The sequence below is a fragment of the Macrotis lagotis genome, chromosome 8 (assembly GCF_037893015.1).
Source record: "Macrotis lagotis isolate mMagLag1 chromosome 8, bilby.v1.9.chrom.fasta, whole genome shotgun sequence".
Taxonomy (NCBI): Eukaryota; Metazoa; Chordata; class Mammalia; order Peramelemorphia; family Peramelidae; genus Macrotis; species Macrotis lagotis.
Window position 1 is genome coordinate 65,741,102 of NC_133665.1, and position 23,076 is coordinate 65,764,177.

Genomic DNA, 23,076 nt, shown 5'->3' on the forward strand with positions numbered 1-23,076 from the left:
ATTTGGCCTAGATGCCCCTCCCCAAAGAATCTTCCAGTCTAAAATTCTAGGACACAGCTCACACAAAATGTAACAGCTTACAAAAATGTAACAAAATCTATTAAGTACCTACTTAGTGCTACAGAACACTCTTCTAGATGATGAGAGAAATACATTAGGATAAGAAGTCCTTATCCTCATAATGTTTATTAATTATAATAGGGAAATTAGACATAGTTGTTAAAGTTAAAAGACTAAGTGAGATCTGAGAAGTATGGGTAGGCCTTATAAGTCAAAAAGAAAAAGGGTTTGCCAAACCTAACAGTGTAGACATGATCATGGCACTGAATACATAACTTATTTTAGATAGAATTGTCATTTTTATTATATTAACTTAGCCTAATCATGAGCAATTGTTAAGATCTGACTTTATTAGTGTGAAGTGCTTTGTCATTGTGTTCATATAGTTTCTTGGTTTGTCTGGGGAAGTACATTCCCAAATATTTTATGTTTTCTACAGTTACTTTAAATGGAATTTCTCTATTTCCTGCTGTTGGACTTTATTGGTCATACATAGAAATAATTTATGTGGGTTTATTTTATATTGTTACTTTGTTAAAGTTAATTGCTTAAAATAGATTGATTTTCTAGATATAACATCAACTCATCTCCGAAGAGTGAAAGTTTTGTTTCCTCATTGCCTAATCTAATTCCTTCAATTTCTTTTTTTTATTGCTAAAGCTAATATTTCTAATACAATATTGAGTAATAGTGGTAAAAATGCTTTTTCACCTGATTTTATTAAAAAATTCTGCTTATTATCCCCATTATATACAATGCCTGGTTGAGGGTTTTAGATAGATACTACTTATCATTTATTCCTCTGCTCTCTAGTGTTTTTAATAGGAATGGCTACTAAATTTTGTCAAAGGCTTTTTCAGCATCTATTGAGATAATCATGTGATTTCTGTTAATTTTGTTATTGATATGGTTGATTATGCTGATTGTTTTCCTAATATTGAACTATGCTGGTATAAATCCTATCTGATCATGCTATATTATCCTAGAAATAACTTGTAATCTCGCTGCTAAAATTTTATTACATTTATTCAATATTCAATTCAATATTATTCAATATTCAATTCAAAATTTTAGTCACTATTCATTGGGGGAGACTGGCCTATAATTTCCTTTTTCTGTTTTGGTTCTTCCCATTATAAGTGTCAGCACCATGTTGGTCTCATGAGTTTTACAGAACTCCTCCACCTATTTTTTCAAATAGTTTACTTAGAATTGGAATCAATTGTTCTTTAAATGTTTGGTAGAATTCATTTGTAAATCCATCTCTGGGGAGTTTTTTTCTTAGGGAGATTATTGATGAGTTCTTCAACTTCTTTTTTCTGAAATGGGATTAGTTAAGTATTTTATTTCTTCTTCTGTTAATCTGGACAGTGCCATACCAACCAAACTACCAAGAAACTATTTGAGCTAGAAAAAATATTAACAAAATTTATTTGGAGAAACAAAAGGTCATGAATATTGAGGGAATGAAAAATAATTCAAAGGAAGATGACCTAGATCTAAAACTATATTACAAAACTTCAGTCATCAAAACTGTCTAGTACTGGCTAAGAAATACAGTAATGGATCAGTGGAATGGATTAGATACCAAAAAATGGTAGTAATTCTACCGTTAGATAAACCCAGAGACTAACTTCTGTGATAAGAACTCACTATTAGACAAAATAGCTGGGGAAAGTAGAAGATAGTGTGGTAAAACCAAAATAAGGCCAAAATGGATGCAGGATTTAGACAAAAAGGGTGATACCATGGACCAATTAAGGAATGAGAAATAGTGTATCTGTTGAATCTATGGAGAGGGGAGAATTTTATAGTGAACATTACAAATTGAAAAATCGATGATTTCAACTATATTAAAAAAGTTTTGTATAAATAAAATCAATGAAGACAAGATGAGAAGTAATGTAGAAAGCTGGGAAACAATTTTCATAACTAGTGTTTCTGATGAAGGATGCATTGCTAAAATATTTAGAAAACAAAGTCAAATTTATAAGAATATAATTCTCCAATTGATAAATGGTCTTAGCTTCTTTCAGCAGTTCAATGATCAAGGACAATCCTGTGAGATCTGTTATGGAAAAATATCCTCAGGGCAGCTAGGTGGTGCAGTGGATAGAGCACTGGCCCTGGAGTCAGGAGGACCTGAGTTTAAATCCAGCCTCAGACACTAAATTAATTGCCTAGCTATGTGACCTTGGGCAAGTCACTTAATCTTATTGCCTTAAATAAATAAAATTTTTTAAAAAACCATCCTCACATCCAGAAAACAACCAGAAAACAAAAACAAAAACAAAAAATACATGATGGAGACTGAATGTAGAGCAAAGCATACCATGTTCACTTTTTTAAATTTCTTTTATATTTTTTAATTCTTTCTTATAGTTTTCCCTCTGTAGTTCTAATTCTTCTTTCAAAACATGACTAATATGGAATTATGTTAAATATGATTGTGCAAATACAGCTTTTACCACATTGTTTGCTACCAGGGAGGGGGGGAGGGAAGAAAGGGTAGTAGAAAATGTGGAAATTATAAACTTGCAAATACATGAATGTTGAAAATTACCTTGTATGTAATTGGAAAAAAATTTAAAAATCAATCATAAAAGAGACATCATCATGGAATAAAAGATTTAGCACTGAAAGGGACTTTGGAGATTATTTTGAGTTTATCACCCTTATTTTACAGATGAAGTAACTGAAATCCAGAGAAATTAAGTGACTTTCCCAAGTCAAATAGTTATCTGAGGAAAAATTCAAATACCTGCCTTCCTAACTCCAAGTCTGAAACTGTATTCACTAAACTATGCTATCATAATGACCCACTAACAATTTTTGAACTGGAGAATGATATAAACAGATGTATGACTTTTTAAAAAGAAGCAATTATTTATAATCTTTCCTATTCCTTTGGAGTTTTCTTCTTTTTGAGATATCAGTCACTGAGATATCTTGGAAATCAAGTACTTCTGAAATTGTTTCAGCACAGCTTTCTTCTCCATGTATTTGATCAGTTCTGGCTATTTTCCTGACATCTTCCAAGTATTATTGCTATTTCCTCAAATGAGGTAAGTAGGTGATAGAGTAAAATATGCTGTCATTACTGCAAATGAGAATAAGTTGCCAAGAACATGTGCCAGGATATCTCTGTTCCATTACAAAATCCCTTTGTTTTGTTTTGCTCCTTCAGCCTTTTTAAGTATGTACTCTCAAAATAATCAAATTTAGGTGAATGTCATTAAAAGCTCTCATTTTCTCCTCTGCTTCTAGCTTTATGCCATTTTGTCAGGTGATGTCAAATATGACATGTCTAAATTGTTGCCATATCTTGTTTCTACCTTCATACAACTCTAACTTCTTCCCTCTCAGACAATAGCTACTGTAGTACTGGCTCTCATCACACCTCACACATTATTTTCTAGTTTATTTTCCTCTCTCATGTGTCTCCTCACTCCAGTTCATTCTCTACTCAGCAAAGTGCTCTTGTAAAGCCACAAGTAGGTCTCATCACCCACTCAATAAATTCTAGCTTCATCTCTACACCACAATATGATTCTGGGAAGGACTGACCGCCTCAATGAATTGACCTCTAGCATGGATTGTGCCACCTGTGGTGGATTTCTTTTGCATAAACTTGGTTTGGTACAGTTATTTTTCTTATTTTGTCTTTAGTGATATATGTTTTGAGTCCACAATGATTTTTATTTTAAGTTTGTAATCAATTTATTTAAAAAAGAGTTAAGAGATGCTAGATGTTTTAGCAAAAAAAAAGTGGTGAGATGAAAGTGATGCCTAAGGAGATTTTACCTAATAGTGGTGTACAGCAGAGGTGTTAAACATGGTGTACAACTCTGCCCAGTGCTATTCAAACCAGTTTAAAATATAATTGGGAAATATTTTTTAAGATAAATAAAAATACAATAGAACAAAAATAACACTGATATGTGTTTTTTAAGTCAACAAACAGTCTGCAGGATGTTTTTATTTGTTTGACACTAATGGCAAGTAAAGACTTAAAATCCTCTTAGTTTGGTATTAATTTGCCTCATATGAGAGGATTTATTTTGGTCACTGAATGGAAAACATACTGAGCAAAAGTCAAATGGTAAATGAATTTGTTGAAACTGGAAAACATAAGTGATAATCACTTTCTTCAAATCCAGGAATAGTTTTTTTTATTAGGGAGGTCCTGAACTATATATTTTAATAAGAAGAAATGAGTTTCATTTTTAAAGAAGGAAAAAATTTTATTGGATATAAGAATGCTTTATCAGGTATGAAATACTGAAATGTATAAAGCTCTTTGCTTGCAGAAGATTCTTCAGAAAAGACCAATTTCCAAAAAGACACTCAAATGTGATGAATCAATCATAATGAAAGAATTTCCCTCTTTGGGGGAAATAACCTGCATACAACTAAAGTAAACACAAAATGGATACAAAATGTCAAGGGGAAGGGATTCTACCACCTGAAAAGAATCAGAAAAGGCCTCATAGAAGAGGAGGCACTTGAGCTCAGTTGTGAAGAAGTCAAAGATTCTAAGAGGTTCCAGTCAAATGGAGGATCTTCTAGCCTGAGTGATTCTATAAATAAATGATATGAAGACAGGAGATGATATGGCATGAGGAAAGAAGGAAAGAAACACCAAGAAGGTCAATGTGGTTAGATTCAAGAATTCATAAAAGAGGATATTACAAAAAATCTAGATTGGAATGATTCTGTAAACAGTTTTAAATACCCCAAAGATGAATGTATGGTTGAATCTAGAGGCAATAGGGAGCCAATGGAGATTTATGACTTGAAGAACACAGCCAATTCCTGTCCTTTAGCAATAACATTTTAGCAGCTGTGTGATAAATTGAAAAGGAAAAGAACTAGAGGCAGGGAAACCAATTAGGAGGCGAGAACAGTATGAAAATAGTATCCATGTGAATGGAGAGAAGGATAACAATGTGAGAGATGTTGTGAACTTAGTGCATTCATATTGGATATAGGAGTGATAAAGAAAAAGTCAATGACAACTCTGAGACCATGAACCTGTGTGGTGAATCCTCAACAGGAATAAGGAAGATAGGAATAAGGAGCTGAGCTTTGGTATAGGGGGGAAATGATGAGTTCTGTTTTAGACCCGTTAAGTTCTTAGAAACCTAAGGGACATACAGTTGGAAATTAGTGTCATGGGACTAATTCAAAAGAGAGACTATAGTTAGATGCATAGGGCTGGGAATCACATGAGTTGAGATGGCATTTGGAAGCTGATGAGATCACAAAGAAGGAAGGTCCAGAAAAAGAAAAAAAATGGCCCAATCCAGAGTCTCGGGGATACATCCATATTTTGGGAGTTGAGATATTGAGAACAATCCAGCAAAGGAGACTGAAATGAGAGGAGAACAGAGAGCTCAGTATCAATAGAATCGATATTTTTTTTAGGTTTTTGCAAGGCAAAATGGGGTTAAGTAGCTTGTCCAAGGCCACACAGCTAGGTAATTATGAAGTGTCTGAGACTGGATTTGAACCCAGGTACTCCTGACTCCAAGGCTGGTGTTTTATCCACTATGCCACCTAGCTACCCCCAATAGAATCAATATTGCAAAAATGTCAAGGAAGACAACAAATGAGTAAAGTTAATGGATTTGGTGATCAAGAGATTATTCATATCTTTGGAAAGAATAGTTTTACCTGAGTGTTGATATGGAATCTAGATTGCAAAGGGTTAAAAACTGAGAGAAGATAAAATAAAGATAAAGAATGTAGTCAGTTTTTCTAGGAATTCTACTGAATGTGAGGACATACACACACATATACAAACATATATATAAATAGGATAATAGTTTTAAGGGATGGTGTGATCAAGTGAAGTTTTATTTTTATTTTTATTTGTTAAAGTGAATTAAGCATGTATTTAGGTAACAGGAAAAGAATCAGTAGATAGGAACTAATCTATTTTTCTTAAAGCAAGATCTTGAAGTAGATAGTGCTTTAAGTTCTACCTCTGCCAGATTATTTCATTCAAGGAACTTCATGACTTGGGATGGGACGAAACTTTGATGTTACATCTCTAAAGTACCATATCAAAAACTCTCTCTATATGTCTGCCTCAGTCAGATCAACTAGGGTGGCCTTCAGAGCCTATTATTGCCATTTCACAGTTTGGTAGTAAAAAAAACTCAAACCTTCCTCTCTTTTTATTATCCTCTTCCAAGCCCTGGCATCAGAAGGAACAAGTGAAAGGAGGATAAGATTAAGTATTGAGAAAAAAAGAAATCACTTCTATACACACTATAAATGTTGCAGAGGCAGCTATACCTAACTTCTTATCATAAAATTCTACACACAAGGTGTTTTAAAATCTAAAGAAAATTTGCTCCTTTCTAAGAGACAAGAAATATAGAGATAAATTATTAGTAAAAGTTTTAAGAAACTCTTTGTATACCAGTTGAATGGAACATGTTATTAACATTTAATTCTGATGTTTAATTCTTTCTAGAGCAAAGTTCCCTAAAGTAAAAGAGAAACAATATAAAGTATATAAAAATCTTGGTCCCAACTAGAAAGGAGACCAGAGTGACAATACCTTGGAGATATTTTTTATCTTTATTCCTGTTAGCAGGTCTGCAGGTTCAGACTCAAAGAATTCATGTTGTAGAGGGTTTTCAAGGTCTTCCTGTTCCTCTTTTTGTAAAGTCTTTCTTGGTTTTCCAAGCCAGTAGGAAGGCTATAGTATAAATCAAAACTCAATTACCAAGAAGCCACTAAATGACAATATCACAATACTCTTTAGAACATCACTGTTCTACACACTTTTTTGCTATTTAGGATTTTTTTGCAAGGCAATGGGGTTAAGTGACTTGCCCAAGGTCACACAGCTAGGTAATTATTAAATGTCTGAGACTGAATTTGAACTCAGGTCCTCCTGACTCCAGGGCCACTGCTCTATCCATTGTGCTACCTAGCTGACCCTCCCCCCCAAAAGTCCATCATAGTTGATCATCTCAACAGTGGTGCTGTTTTTTAAAATTTTTATTTATTTAAGGCAAAGTGACTTTCCCAGGGTCACACAGCTAGGCAATTATTAAGTGTCTGAGGTTGGGTTTGAACAGGTACTCCTGACTTCAGGACTGGTGCTCTATCTACTACCACCTAGCTGTCCCTGCTATGTAGGATTAATGAAGTTGTACTAAACTGGGATACTAAAATACTATAGTAAAATGGTCTAAAGACTTAAGTCTACAAGACAGTTAACAAACATTTTTTTATCAAAGAAATCATGATCAAAATGAGGTAACTCCAGAATGAAGTCCAAAAGGAAAGAGAAGTGGACAAATCTTTACCCTTCCACAAGCTGGTCCAACTTTCTTTTTCCCGAAGAAAATAGTCTTGTGAGTTAAGTTTTTTAACTTTTGGCCACTAAACATTTAAGCCAGAATTTGAAGCCAGGTCTCCTGACTTTTACAACACTTTTACATTACATCAGACTTGGGTTTTTTCCCAGTCAAATATAATCAAATAGGTGGTTCTTTTCTTATGTAACAGTGGTTCATGGCCTAAAAATGCTTAAGTACTTTAGAACTGATTGAAGTCTAGCAAAGTTGAGAATAAGAGGGAGCAGAAGAGGGAATAGGCTTTGCTGTTAAGGACCCAGACAAGTGGGAGGAGGGGAACAGCATACTTTGGTTCCCATTATGATAATCTATTGAGCTGTGAGGAAGGTTAAAGGCCCCCAAATAAATTTTTCCAACTTAATAATATCTTCAAATGCTTATGCCCATGATATCTTGTTAATCTATTTGCTTCTGTTTTTAAGAAGAGTCAATTTCTATCTCTGTAAGACCCCGAACATGCAACATCCTTCATCAGGAAGTCAGTGAAATTTGTATCTTCAGTGCCCTTTACTCATAATTTCTCAGACAGGGAAAATGATAGGAAGAGGGAGTTTATTTGCAATTCATGAGATATTAGTATACAGTTCACCAATTACAGACACAGGCTATGTATTTTGTCAAGATGGAAACTAAAACTGAATTAATCCTAGATTAACACGGTAAAGACACAATCTATAATCCTGCAGTTGCTACTCAAGGCTTTGATATCAGGGTTCTATGGGACAGGAATTTTGAAGCTTCCTCTTCCATAAAATTGCAATAATGTTAATTGATCTGAAGAAAAACAGCATCAGAACTCACCAGCAGAAAGAAATACCAGGGCTGGGGTATACCATATTGCCCAGGAAATACAGCTTCCAAATACCAGGTCACCAAACCATAGATAAGAGAATCATATAATAGCATAAACACCACATGTCCTAAGGTGAAGTTATCATCTATGTTAACAGGTGACATGAAGTCTTTCCATTGCATGCCTGTTCCTGCAATACACAAAAAACCCAAAGTTATCCTGTAAACCAAATTGAAGCTAGATCTATGTAGTCTTTGGAATTTTTCAGTCCACAGAATATTTTGGTAGGGAAAAGAACATACTTACAGGTTCAAGTATTCTCTGGGTCTGCTTCCAGTCAAAGTCATACTTCACAAGCCCCAAGTAATGTATTTACTTTTAACAACTAGTTCAAAGCAAGGGTTCTTAAGATAATAGTGTAGTCGTCTAAATAAACTATCTCCACCATAAGCTTTAGGTACGCTCTGCCACAAACATAAAAATCATCAGTAGGAAAAATAGATATGTAAAGGAGTTTCAAATATAGGAAACATGTATCATCAAGGAGCATATGTGGTCAATTCACATTAGTGGATGGGAAACACCCCTATAATATTATACTACTATGATCTGTAAAGAATACATGTTATTGAGGTACATGAAAAAAACGGGAGATATACTTCTGAGGCCATAGGGCCATTACTGTGTTGTTTTCTCTGGGTCTCCTACCTGTTGCCTGCTACTCTCTACTGAAAGAATATTTACAAGACAATAATATAGAAATTATTTAAAAGAGGGAATTCAGACTTTATTTTTTTAGAAGTAATTCCATGGGATCACAGATAGTAAGGAATAAATATGCAAAAAACCCAAGAATCAAAGAATAAAAATTTAGATCAGACAGAAAGGGAAAAGGAGGAATGAAGAGAGCAAGGTAAAGAAATTTTTTTATAGAAAAAGGTGAAAAAAATGAAAAGCTAACAAATTGAAGATATTAGAAGGAAAGAGAAGGGATGGTGCTAAATTAACTTTTTAACTGAAAGGCCCTCACTCCAATTCATGTGTTTGTCACGGCATCACTTCCCTTCATGTCATAATCTTCTTTGAGAATGAAGGACAAACATCAAACTTCCCCTCAGGGAGGGGTTGTATTTCTCTTCTTTCTGTATACCCTGCCCCCATTGGTGCATACAGGCACTTAGTAAATATTTCCTGGTTGACTGAGAAATCAGGAGAAACAAAAGAGATTTAAATAAACAAGAAGAAATTAAAAAATCACTAATTTAAGAAAAATTTCTAGAGGAGGAGAATCTCCTTAAAGGAGATTCAGTGAAAAGAACCATAAGTACAAAGGACTGTCCTAAAAAAAGGGGGGGAATTAAAAAATATTTCAGCAAAAAACAACACAAGGCACTACCTAAAATAACTAAAAGTAGAGTCTCCTAAATGGGGGGCAACACAGTCAGGACTACTTGTGAAGAAGATTTGTCTGAGAGATGAAGGGAGCATGCCCTAGAGTAAGGAAAAACTCAAGACTGGGGAACAAGAAATGGGGCTATGAGAGCTGACTCTAGAGTGGTGACAGAGTCAGAAGAGAGCGGGTGCCTTATATAAGAGATGAGACAAAAGAAGAGATGATAGAATTGGGCAATAGGTTGGATATAGGGAATGAAAGCATCCTGGAGGCTATCTAGGCTGTGAGCATGAGTCACAGGGGTCCTGGTGGTACCCTCAATATTAAAAGGTCAGTTAAGAAGAGGGAAGGATGGCAGAAAGGCTCTGCTCCCCGAGGTCGGAGGGGCAGCCGCCAGAGCAAAAGAACTTCAGCTTCCCGGAGGCAACCCCAGGGCGCTGGGAACCGGCTCACAGCAGCAGGGGAGTCTCCTGAGCTACACCCCAGGGAGCACCAAGCACAAAGTGGGGGAACAGCTGGGGGACCTCTGCCAGAGCGAGCACATGGAGCCCAGCCCTCAGGGCACACAATGAGCAGTGTGGCCAGCACAGCCCAGATCCAGAAATGGAAGCAGGCTAAGCAGATAAGCAGGAGCCCCCAGGGCATGAACCCATTGAACCTAGGCAAGGGAGTGAAAAGAGAGAGACTGCAGAGCTCTGTCCTCTGCCCCTGGAACAGGACTCTGGGGTTCTGACCACATTCAGATCCTGATCTCAGTCTAGGCCCCCCCATAGAGCAGCAGGGCCCCCCCACCTCAGCCCCATAGCAGAATGGGGCGCATATGGTCATTCACAGACCAGGAGGGAGGACAGAGCCTCACACACTGAGACCCTTGTGGGAGTGTCCCAAAAGCTCCGGAAGCATGTCCAAAAACAGGCTTAGGCTGGGAAAATGAGCAAGCAGAGAAACAAGAGGAACACCATTGAGAAATATTTTACATATGAGCCCAAGAAGGATCAAAATACTCAGTTTGAAGATGAGGAAGCACAAGCTCCTGCATCTAAAGACTCCAAGAAAAACAGAAATTTGGATCAGGCTATGACAGAGCTCAAAAAAGACTTTGAAAATCAAATGAGAGAGTTGGAAGAAAAACTGGGAAAAGAAAGGAGAGAGATGCAGGAAAAACATGAAAATGAAGTCAGCAGCTTAGTCAAGGAAATCCAAAAAAATGCTGAAGAAAATAGCATGCTAAAAAACAGCTTAGGTCAAATGGATAAAACAGTTCAAAAAAGTTATTGAGGAGAAGGCGGCTTTAAAAAGTAAAATTGGCCAGATAGAAAAAGAGATAAGAAAGCTCTCTGAGGAGAACAAATCCTTCAGACAAAGAATAGAATTCAGGGAGATTGATGAATTTACCAGAAATCAGGAATCAATACTCCAAAACCAAAAAAATGAAAAATTAGAAGAAAATGTGAAATATCTCATTGAAAAAACAACTGATATGGAAAATAGACTTAGGAAAGATAATTTGAAAATTATTGGAATACCTGAAAGTCATGATCAGGAAAAGAGCCTTGACATCATTTTCAAAGAAGTACTTACAGGAATATTGCCCTGATATTCTAGAAGCAGAGGGCAAAATAGAAGTGGAGAGAATCCACCGATCCCCCTGAAAAAGAGATCCCAAAAAATCAACCCCTAGGAATATTATAGCCAAGTTCCAGAACTCCCAAGTCAAAGAGAAAATATTACAAGCATCCAGAAGGACACAGTTCAAATATCGTGGAGCTGCAGTCAGGATCACACAGGACTTAGCAGCAACTACATTGGAAGCTCGTAGGGCTTGGAATATAATATACCGGAAGGCAAAAGAGCTTAGAATGCAGCCAAGAATGAACTACCCATCAAGGCTGAATGTCCTCTTCCAGGGAAAAAGATGGACTTTCAATGAACCAGGGGAATTTTATGTGTTCCTGTTGGAATGGCCAGAGCTGAACAGAAAGTTTGATCTTCAGATACAGGACTCAGGTGAAGCATAGAGAGTGGAGGAAAAGGGGAAAATATGAGAGACTTAATGATGATGAACTGCATGTATTCCTGTATAGAAGAATTACATTGATAATACTCGTATGAACCTTCTCAGTTAATAGAGCAGGTAGAGGGAGTTTGTATAGTTGAAGCACAGGAAAAAGCTGAATTCGAAGATAAAATATGGTGTAAAAATGGAGTCAATAGAAAAAAAGGGAAATGTAATGGGAGAAAGAAAAAGGAGAGGGGGAATAGGCTAAGATATTTCATATAATAAGATTTTTCTTTATTACAATGAGCTATTGCAATGATATGGAAGGGGGAAGGCAAGGGGGAATGAGGGAAACTTTGCTCTCATCAGAGGTGGCTAGGAGAGGAAACAGCATATATACTCAATGGGGTATAGACATCTGGAGTAAGAAGGAGAGAAGGGGGACAGGGGGAAGGGGGGATGTGAGTGACAGAGGAGAGGATGGACCATGGAGGGGAGAGTGGTCAGATATAACACATTTTCTTTTTTACTTCTTGCAAGGGGCTGGGATTGGATGGCCTGTCCAGGACCATAGGGCCAGGTGGATGCTGGGCCTAAGGGGTGGTATGGAGGCTCAGGGACTCTTGGCCCCAGAGCCAGGGATCTGTCTGCTGCACCACTCAGCTACCCTACAGCAGAGTCAGAGTGAAAAGAGAGAGAAAATATAGTACATGGTAGTGGAGAAATACAATAGGAGGGAGTTGCAATCAGCAATGGCTGCGGTGGAAAAATATGGAAGTAACTTTTGCCATGGACTTATCATAAAGAATGTGATCCACCCACGACAGAGTTGTTGGTTTTGGAACAAAGACTCAAGCACATTTTTATTATTATTATTATTATTTGGGGGGGTGCAGGGCAAATGGGGCTGGGTGGCCTGCCTGTGGCAACATAGCAGGGTGATTGTTGGGTGTCTGAGGCCAGATTTGGACCCAGGTGCTCCTGGCTCCAGGGCCAATGCTCTGTCCACCACCTAGCCACCCCTACTATTATTACTATTTTATTTTATTTTGGGTCTTTTCTTTCCTTTTTTTTTTTTTTTTTTGGTTTTTGCAGGGCAGTGGGGTTCGGGTGGCTTGCATGTCACATGGCTGGGTGATTGTTAGGTGTACAGGGCCGGATGTGAGCTCAGTGCTCGTGGCTCCAGGGCTGGTGCTCCGTCCATTGCGCCACCTGGCCATACCTACAATTATTACTATGTTTTTTATTTAATTTTTTCTCTCTCCCCTTTACTTCATTGCTCAAGCAAGTCTATATTTATGGGGGGAGGGGGCATTTTGTTTACTCTTAAGTATATTTTATTAATGTAAAAAAACATTATTTGTACAAAATGAGAATAAATATTAAATAAAAAAATAAAAAAAACCCTAAAATAAAGAAGTGGGAAGGATAATAGGTTTATAATAGTATGTGTTGTATTTAAGATGGCTATAAGACATCCAATTCAAGATATTCAGGAGGCAATTAGAAATGTGAATGAAGATCAGGAGAGGAGTTAGTAAAATGGGGGTCAAATAATCTTTGAAGCATCTGCATAGAAATTATTGACACCACAGAAGCTAAGAAGATCAAGTGAAACAGTATACAAGGAGAAAAGAAGATGTTCCAGGACAGGATCTTAGAGGACTCACAAAACTTGTGGGCTGGACCTGAATGCAGATCCAATAAAAGAGACTAAGTGGCCAGAGGAGAAAAAATGTGATAAAAATTCATAAAGAAGAGAGTATGAAAAAGACACAATTATGTTGCAGAGATAGAAGATACCTCCCCTCATTCCTTTAAAAAAGGTGGGATTAAATGGAACACTGGATATATAGCAATATTTTTTCTTCATTTCTTTTCTTGATTGGTTTTGCTAATTTTTTCTCTATTTTCTCTTTCATTTTATATTTTAATATTCTTTGATATATGAGGTAATTATCTGAGAAGGGAGAAATACAAGGAGAAATTTATCTGATACCAAAACAATATTCATTTTAAAGACTATATGGAAGACATGATAAAGATGAAATATCAAAGGTTTCAGCTAAGCTCAGCTCCTGTAAGAAAAACCCTGCCAAAGATTTCATGGGGTACCAGGTTGTACAAGAAATCTGTGAATCATCTGGTCCCTGATGTATCAAAGGGACCTGAAGACAGTGAAATAATTGACAAAGGAGGCCTGGAGTTGTCAGGAACTCATCATTATCCTATCTGAAGGTTGGTTCTGCCATTTATCTGCTCTAGAAAACAGAGAGGTACATGTGTGTCAGTCAACAAATTGGTCGATAAACATTTTGTTAGGTGCCAGTGTTTTGTGCCAGTTATGTGTCAGTGTTTTGTTTTGTTTTGTTTTGCTTTTAGGGTTTTTTTGGCAAGGCAATGGGGTTAACTGGCTTGCCCAAAGCCCCACAACTAGGTAATTATTAAGTGTCTGAGGCCGGATTTGAACTCAGGTATTCCTGACTCCAGGGCCGGTGCTCTATTCATTGTGCCACCTAGCCGCCCCCATTGGCCAGTGTTCTTGGAAGTTTTCCAGGAGGTCTGATTTCTGATATCTTGCTGCAGCTAAAGCAGGTCAGCTACACATGGTCCTCTTGGAATCTCATATTCAAAATGATATTTGAGATTTTGGCACATTTTAAACTATCCTGCAAAATAGCAATCATCACAACTAATTAGTACTGTTTAAGAAATAGTGAGAGGTCAATTGGTGGAATAGATTTGATATACAGTGTTCAGAAAAAAAAATACATTGGCCTGAGTGTTGGAAAAACCCAAAGATCCCAGTAACTAGGGTAAGAACTTATTATCTGGAAAAAACAAAACAAAACAAAACAAAACCCAAACACCATGAAAACCTGAAAATAGCTTCTCAGAAATTAGGTTCACGCCAATATCCTACAGAGTTTCAAAGTATATATATATATATATTTCAAATAGGTATATGACTTGAGGTGACATCATAAACAAACCAGAGAAGCAGAGAAGAAATAATTTTTCAGAATAACAGTTAGGCTAAGACTTCATGACCAATCAAAGTATAGAAGATAAAATGGGACAGTTTTAACTGCATAAAATTTTAAAGGGGTTTTGAACCAAAAAGACCAATACAAATAAAATTAGAAGAAAAGCAAGTAATTAGGGAGGGTGAAGAAACTTTATACAGTTTTTCTGATAAGGTCTCATTTTATATAAGGATTAAAATTTATAAGAACAAGAGTCATTCCTCAACTCATGGTAAAAGATTATAAACAAGCAATTTTTAAAAAATTTTAGGTTGTTTTTTTTTGCAAGGCAAATGGGATTAAGTGGCTTGCCCAAGGCCACACATATAGGTAATTATTAAGTGTCTGAGGCTGGATTTGAACTCAGGTACTCCTGATTCCAGGGCTGGTGCTCTATCCACTGTGCCACCTAGCCGCCCCAATTTTTTCTTTATTAAAATAAATTACTTTTAATATTTAATTACATTAATATTGACTTTTAATTCCCTTCTGCCCTCAAGCACCTCCCCTACCTATTGAGAAGGCAAGGAATAAGATATCAATTATACAGGTAAAGTCAAACAAAACATATTTCTATATTAGTAATATTGCAAAAAATAAGAAAAAAAGTGTTTCATTCTGCACTTATAGTTCATCAGTACTGTCTTGGGAAGTGGATAGCATTGAAAAATGCTATCTAAAAAATTGGAACTGTCATGGTAACAGCTGGATATAGGGAATGAAAAAGTCCTGGAGTATATATCAACTGGGATTGATAAGAGGAATATATTTATAATATATTTTAATATATTATTTTAATAATATTCCAGAGTTAAGATATATTTGGATCACATCTTACACCTTTCCCTTTAGAACTTAAAAAGACTTAACAAGAAATCTAAAAGTCAAAAGATCTAGATTTGGGTAAACTTTATAGGATGGCTACTTGAAACTTAAGTTTTGAGTATGGATGACTGGAACTTTGGAACTATTTCAGATCACTGCATTGATCAGAATTGAGTATTTCACAGTTAATTATAATTACAATATTGCTGTTATAGTGCATAATATTCTCTTGATTCTTCTCACTTCACTTTGCAATGGTTCATATAAGTCTTTCTGAAACTACCATCCTTTTCATTTCTCAGAGCATGATAGAATTCTAATACAATCATAAACTACAACTTGTTTACTTATTCCTCAATTGCTAAGAATCTGATCAATTTCCAATTCTTTGTCACAACAAAAAAGCTGCTATAAATTTATTTTTTGTATGTCTAGGTACTTTTCCTTTCTGTTTTTATCTCTTTGGGATAGAGATCTAGCAGTAGTACTGATAAGTCAAAAGATGGGATGTTTTATAGGCTTTTGGGCATAGTTTCAAACTGTTCTCCAGAATGGCTGTACTAGTTCACAACTCTCCCAACAGTATATTAGTATCTTTTTATTTCCCCATACCCTCCAGCATTTGTCATTTTCCACCCTCTCAGTCTATCTGGTAGGTATGAAGTGGCTACTTTAGAGTTTTTTATTTTGCATTTCTCTAATCATTAGTGATTTAAAACATTTTTTCATAAGAATATTGATAACTTTTATTTCTACTTTGGAAAATTAGTTGTTCATATTCTTTAGCCAACCATCAGTTTAGGAATGAATGGCTCTTATTTTTTTATAAATGTCTCAGTTCTCTATATATGAAAAAAGAGGACTTAATAAAGAACTTTTAAAGTCAAGAATTCTGATCAGCACAATGACCAACCATGTTTCTAAAGGAATGATTATACAATATCTCACTAACCTGGCAGAGAGGTGATGGACTTGGGAGGAAATTTGTTTTGATTGATTGGACATAATTACATAGTTATAATAAGGAAGGGAAGATAAAATGGAGAAAAACAGATTTTTGCTAATTGAAGAAGTAAAATTTAATTTAAAAATATTTGGGTGAGCTTATCAATTGGATAAGAGGAATGCCTGCTATTTTAATAACATTCCAGAGTTAAGATATGTTTGGTTCACATCTTACACCTTTCCCTTTAGAACTTAAAATAGCTTAAAAAGAATTGAATCTAAAAGTCAAGAGTTCTAGATTTGGGTATGCTTCTTTGTAGGATGGCAACTTGAAACTTGGGCTTAGAAGACAAGTGAGGTTAGAGGAACATTGGCACTCAGTCTATGTATTCCCTTTTTTATGAACTCCACACTGGAATTAGATTGGTATATATATTTAATATATGTATATGTGGGAGAGACAACATGGACAGAAAACTAGCCTCAAATCCAGCATGATACTATCTGGATGCTCTAGGCTTGTGTTCAGCTGTGTTTGATTCTTTGTGATCCTGTGGACCATAGGGTTTTCTTGGCAAGGATGCTGAAGTAGTTGGCCATTTCCTTCTCCAGTGGATAAAGGCAAACAGAGGTTGCATAACATTCCCAGGGTCATATAACTAGTAAGAGGTCAGCTTTAAACTCAGGTCTTCCTAAGAACCAGTGATCACAGACCTATCTTGCTGCCTCCTAACAGAGGTTAAGTGGCTTACCCAAGGTTACATAGCCAGTAGGTAGGTAAAGTCAGATTTGAACTGACATCCTCTTGGCCCAGGACTCTATCACTAAACTATCTAAATGCCCTTAGCTCTAGGCTAGGCTACCATAGAAGGCTAAAAGTATAGAAAAGATAGTGAACTGCATTGCTGGTGGGAGTTTTTCTCATCCAGGACTTTTCTATACTGATGAAATCACAGGTCTAATCTATAGTCCTAATTCCCTTATTTATATGAATATAAATTCTCTATCCTAATATCCTTGAGATCAGAAATTGTTTCATTTTTTTTGCTGTTGGGTCCTGCAGAACTTACTAGAAGTCTCATTACGTATAAGAGATTTAATATATGTTTGTTTTTTTAGTCTGATTTTTATTCTTATTATTCTTATATTTATTCTTAAATTTTTTTTATTGTTGAATTCAGACAATTTTCATTTGACACTATAAAATATTAAATTTCCTGCTTTCATTCTGTTATTTATTAGAAGGGAATACAAACTTCTTTATGTTATTACAGTTTGGGTCTGAAGGAAAGTGTGAGAGAGAAGAGTAATGTATTAGACTGACTATGATACTGAAGGTTTACTAAGTTGCTATACTGACCTCACCACTGTATATATATATATATATAAACAGTATACCAGCACCAAACAAGGAAACTGAATAGTTTTCATTTGAATTGTCTCAGGAATATTCTGCAGATCACCTGGCAAGAAAAGGTATCAGACACTGATGTCAAGCTAAACTACCAAGCATTCCAATTCTACTGAGGAGTACAACTCCTGTGGACTGGTCACACTGCTTGAATAACGAAAGGCTTGCCCCAAAGACTATTTTAAGGAAAACACACAAAGCAGACACTCACATGGTGTTCAGAAGCAGCAATATGAGGACGCTATTGAGGTCTCTCTGAAAAACTTAGGAAACAATTCCATGACATGGGAGATGCTACCTGCATCAAAGAAAGTGCTATACTCTATGGGAAAAGTAGAATCGCAGTAGCTCAAAAGAAGTGTGGAATGTTCAAATTCAGAGACATTTTCACTCCAAATATTCATATGGATTATTTATGCCTGACCTATTAGCCTTCCAAATTCCTACTGGTCCAATCTTCCAGTCAGACACAATATACTTGACTCCAATATAGGTATATCATTTTGGTCCTCTCTGACAGTAACCAACCAAAGTTATAAATACAAACGTAGCCATACCAAATCTTAAACTGTATGGAAATTATCAAAACAATCTGGTACTAGCTAAGAAACAGAGTGGTGGATCAGTGGAATAGATTAGATACATATTACATTATAGGAAGTAACCATAGTAATCTAGTATATGATTAATCCAATGATCCAAGCTTTTAGAAGTGGTCATTCTTGGTCTCATCTCATTTCTCTCTTATATGACCTTAATCACTGAATGGGTCTTGCCTCAGGCAACTCTGACCTGGAAAAGACCTACCTTAAAAGGTCAAGGCCTCTCATGGTATTCAGGACCATTTCCTGTTGTCCTGATCCTTATTTGGCCAATGGAACCAGATTGTCTGGAAGAGAAGGTACTGACTTTGCACAGTCATCATGGTCTTCTTGGAAAATGAAGGACAAACATCAACCTGTCTCTCAACACATAAGTTATGTCTTACTGTGTTTATTTTTTCCCTATCATTAGGTGATTAAGTACTCCAAGATAGACATGTTTAGTAAGTTTTGGAGATTCAGCATTCCCAAATATCCTTGGTCCCAAGGTGACCAGAGATGGTAACAGAGTCCCCTGGAGTCTGCCAAAGGAACCATAGGAATTAAGAGATGATGATAAATGTCCTTGACATGGGTATGCTCAGACATGACTTAACTTTATGTCTGGAAAGATTTCAGGATGTTATTTGAGTGGCTTACCTAGTGGAGGCTAAATTGGGATAAACCAGCACAGCAGCCAAGGAACATTGTTCCCCAGCTCATTGATCTGTCTGGTTCTACCCTAAAAAGAACAAGTGTGATTGAAACATCTATCCAATGCAGACATCAGACCCTATCAGGAACCACCAATACCACCATTAATTAATACCATGTCCAGGAGACTCTAAAAGATTCCCTTATAAAGGAGAAAAGATTTTCAGGGGACAGAAGTCAGATATATTCTTTATTTTCACGTGTGCCTCCCTTCATATTTTAAGTATGAGCCTACTTTTCCCGGGTACCTGGTATAAACAAAGGGAAATGATGTGTCCCTGGCTGGGGGTGGATGTGGGGATGAGGCAGGGAATGTTTTGCATCAATGTTTCTATTACAAATTATCAGTAAATTCTTTTTCTGAAATCTAATTGATGTATACTGGCTAATTGTTAATGAGGGACACACTGGAAGGAGGCTAGACAGCAATAGTACTAGAATTCCCAAACCAAAGAGTAATAGCATTCAAGTACCCTTGGAGGCTTAACAGTCCATATGGGCATGATGATTATTGTCCTCCATTTACATCAAGGAGGTGATGCCATGACAAGCATACGATTTAGATTTGAGTGAGGAAGTGCTGTGCTAAGTCACCAGTCTCACTTTCTCCTCTAGAGCCATCTGGATCCAGTGGCCAGATATGGATCAGGATGACTGGAGATGGCCCCAGATGTGAGGTAATCAGCTTCCCAAGGTCACAAAGCTAGTATCAAGTTTCTGAGACTGGATTTGACCTCCTGTTCAAATAATGCATATACTTTGGAGAAGTAGCCAGAAGGGGTTTCCCAAATTCACTCACTCTTCATGTTTATAATGACTGTTTTGGATTCATTAATCATAAAAATGAAATGCTATGTCTTCATTTGCTACATTCTAGAGATAAAGAAATACACAAGTTACAATGACTGAAGCAGTAATAATCATTCTCAGTGCCATAGCTAATTGAGAATAATTACCTACACCTCTCCAGGATGGGATAGAAGCCTCCTGGAAAAAACAGAAAGGGGTGGGGACTGAGCCCTTGTCTACTGTGTACTGTCACAGTCCCAGCTCACTTCCTGGAGCTGCTAATGGTTGTCTTAGAGAAGCAAGGGCAGAAATACACTGCAGTGGTATAAAGGTTACCAAAGAGGCTTTCAAAGACTGCTCCAGAAAATAATGAACCATAAGACCCAACTTTCTGGATAGAGGATGATTTCCTAGACAGAATCTCCTAGTAATGACAATTCCTGGGACTTCAGTATTCCCAAGGAATGTCAAAATTTCTAATATTAATTCATTTCTAGAAGAATGTGAAGAGTTCTTGGATGAAAGATTAATTCCATGGCTTCCCAGATGGATGAATAACAAATCACTGAAGCACAGCTCTGTAGAGGAAACAATTCAGAGAATAAGACCAGATAGCCCTCTTCTGCCTTGGTAACTGAGGATGCTGCAGATTCAGAGAAGAGGCTTTGCCTTTTTGACATCTCAGTTTTGTTTGTTTTGGAGTGTACTAAAATGCTAAAGCTCAGTGAGTCAGGTAACAAACCTCTGTTACATGCTTAACTCCTTGCTAGTCACTTCTGCCAAGTGCTAGGGATACAAAGGAAGGCAAAAACATCATCCCTTCTCACACAGAGCTCATGATCTAAGGGAGGAGACAACAAAGATATAATTAGGCTCATATAAAATATATACATATTACATGGGAAACCATTTCGAAGGGAAAGCACTAAAAAAGCACTATGATTATCCTAATAAGTGAGTGCTTCCACCATTCTGTCTGTGCCAGTTTAACTAAAAATGACTCTTTTGCTCAAAGTACTTAGCAATTACAATTATTTCAACTCTTCACTCAACACTCTGATACTTGTACAAATTAATCAGAGTACTAATCAATTTGCAAATAAACAATAATTTCCCAATTCTTGGAGGAGTAATTACTTCCAAATATTATTTCCTTTGCTCTGGATTGCCATATAATCAAGTTTTCTGTATGCTAAGGTCAAAATTTTAATTGTGCCATTACCTATCATCCATGAAATCTAGAAGGGCTAAGCTCTATGACAGGTTCTCTTTGATAATAATGAATAAGAATCCTAATCTAGGGGTGGCTAGGTGGCATAGTGGATAAAGCACTGGCCTTGGAGTCAGGAGTACCTGGGTTCAAATCCGGTATCAGACACTTAATATGCCTAGCTGTGTGGCCTTGGGCAAGCCATTTAACCCCATTTGCCTTGCAAAAAATCTAAAAAAACAAACAAAAAAAGAATCCTAATCTAATTATCTTCCACTCTTATACTAATTTTAAAAATTACCCAAAGCGATTTTTCATAATTAATTATAAATACTGAAAGTTCTACTTTGAAACATAGGAATGCCAAGACAAGTAAATGTTTTACCCAAACTGGAGGTCAGCATAGTCCATCATTGTCTAACTGTAGTTAGGTATCAGGGCAGCAAAGACAAATTTATTTCTTAAGATCACTGCCTACCTTTTCCTTCAAACTTGACTATGAGCAGAATTCCTAATGCCATTGCAACATTTGAGAGGAGACAAGATGATAGCTTCTGGTAATAGGTCAGCCGACTATATCGAGGTTCAATAAAGAAGTAAGGTGTGTAGGTAATGAAGAAGAGGAAGCCTCCTGTGGCTGCTGCTAAATTGGCTGCATATTCAGAAGAAGAAAAAAGAAGTAATTTATGTAATTTATTTATGTAATAAATTTAAAATGTCATTAACTTTTCACTGATTCCAAAGAACTATCATTTACTTTTTTAAAATCTGTTTGTAATTACTATGTACTGGTTTGGATTTTTCCACTTTGAATTATTTTAAAAGTATAACAAGTATAAGACAAGTATGACAAGTATAAGAAAACTTGTGAATCTTAATTACATCAGAATATTCCATTACATTAACATAGATTAACATATCTAATAATTTCTTTGCTCTTGGACCACCAAAGACTTCTTAATTATCACATTCAATAATTAAAAAAAATTATTTACACATTACTAAATAGTTTTGTTGTAATAGAAGACATAACCCCCTATGCCCACCCACCCCCCAAATAGAAAAACCTCACAAAAAATAAAGGGAGAGAAAAAGAAAAAAATGTACTTCAGTCTATGTACAGATACCATCAGCTCTGTCTCTGGGACGGATCACATTCTTTATCACAAATCCATCAGAGAAGTTGCTTCAATATTTTTTTCCAATAGTTGCTATTGCTAATTATATTTCCCTCCATCCATTCCTTCTACTCCTATTTATTCTATTTTCTCTCTCTCCTTTCACTTTGTCCCTCAGTTGTGGAGCAGCTAAGTGGCATAGGGGATACAGTACCAGTCCTGCAGCCAGGAGGGCACAAGCCCAAATCCTGCCCCAGACACCAACAACCACCCAGCTGTGTGGTCCTGGGCAGACCACTCAACCATGCCACCTAGCAAAAATGAATCAACCTGATCTTCCTTCTCCCACAATCTTCCCTTTCCTCTATCATCTATACCCTTACTCCCCTCCCCCCTTCTCCCATCCCCTTCCTCTCCTTTTTCCTCTAGGGTAAGATAGATTTCTATACCCTATTAAGTGTGTATATTGTTTCCTCTCTGAACCATTTCCAATGGGAATGAAGGCACACTCATTCCCCCTCATCTTCCACCCCCCTTACATTCCATTGCATTTCTTGACTATTTTACATGAAATATCTTAGCCCATTCAAACTTTCCTTTCCTTTTCTCAGTATATTTCTTTTTCACCCATTGACTCCATCTTTATACCTTCATATTCAGCTCTCTCCTGTGCCTTGTTTATACATGCTCCTTCTAACTGCTCTATTGAGATGGTTCATTTGAGTTAGCAGTATCATCTTCCCATGCAGAAATACAAATAGTTCAACATCATTACATCCCTCATGATTTTCCCTTCCCATCCACCCTCTCTATGCTTCACCTGAGCCTGTACT

At 36.5% G+C, this 23,076-nt stretch overlaps 1 protein-coding gene across 1 annotated transcript in view; it reads right to left on the minus strand.

Moving 5' to 3' along the window:
* The window catches only part of LOC141496473 (phospholipid-transporting ATPase ABCA3-like), a 223,234-nt gene that overhangs the window by 116,769 nt on the left and 83,389 nt on the right, over positions 1–23,076 (minus strand). Inside the window, exons 11-13 of the mRNA XM_074199004.1 lie at positions 21,604–21,777; positions 8,241–8,422; positions 6,632–6,772 (exon numbers count right to left, since the gene is read on the minus strand). Coding sequence (XP_074055105.1) covers positions 6,632–6,772; positions 8,241–8,422; positions 21,604–21,777 — 497 coding nt within the window. The remainder of the gene's footprint in view (positions 1–6,631; positions 6,773–8,240; positions 8,423–21,603; positions 21,778–23,076) is intronic.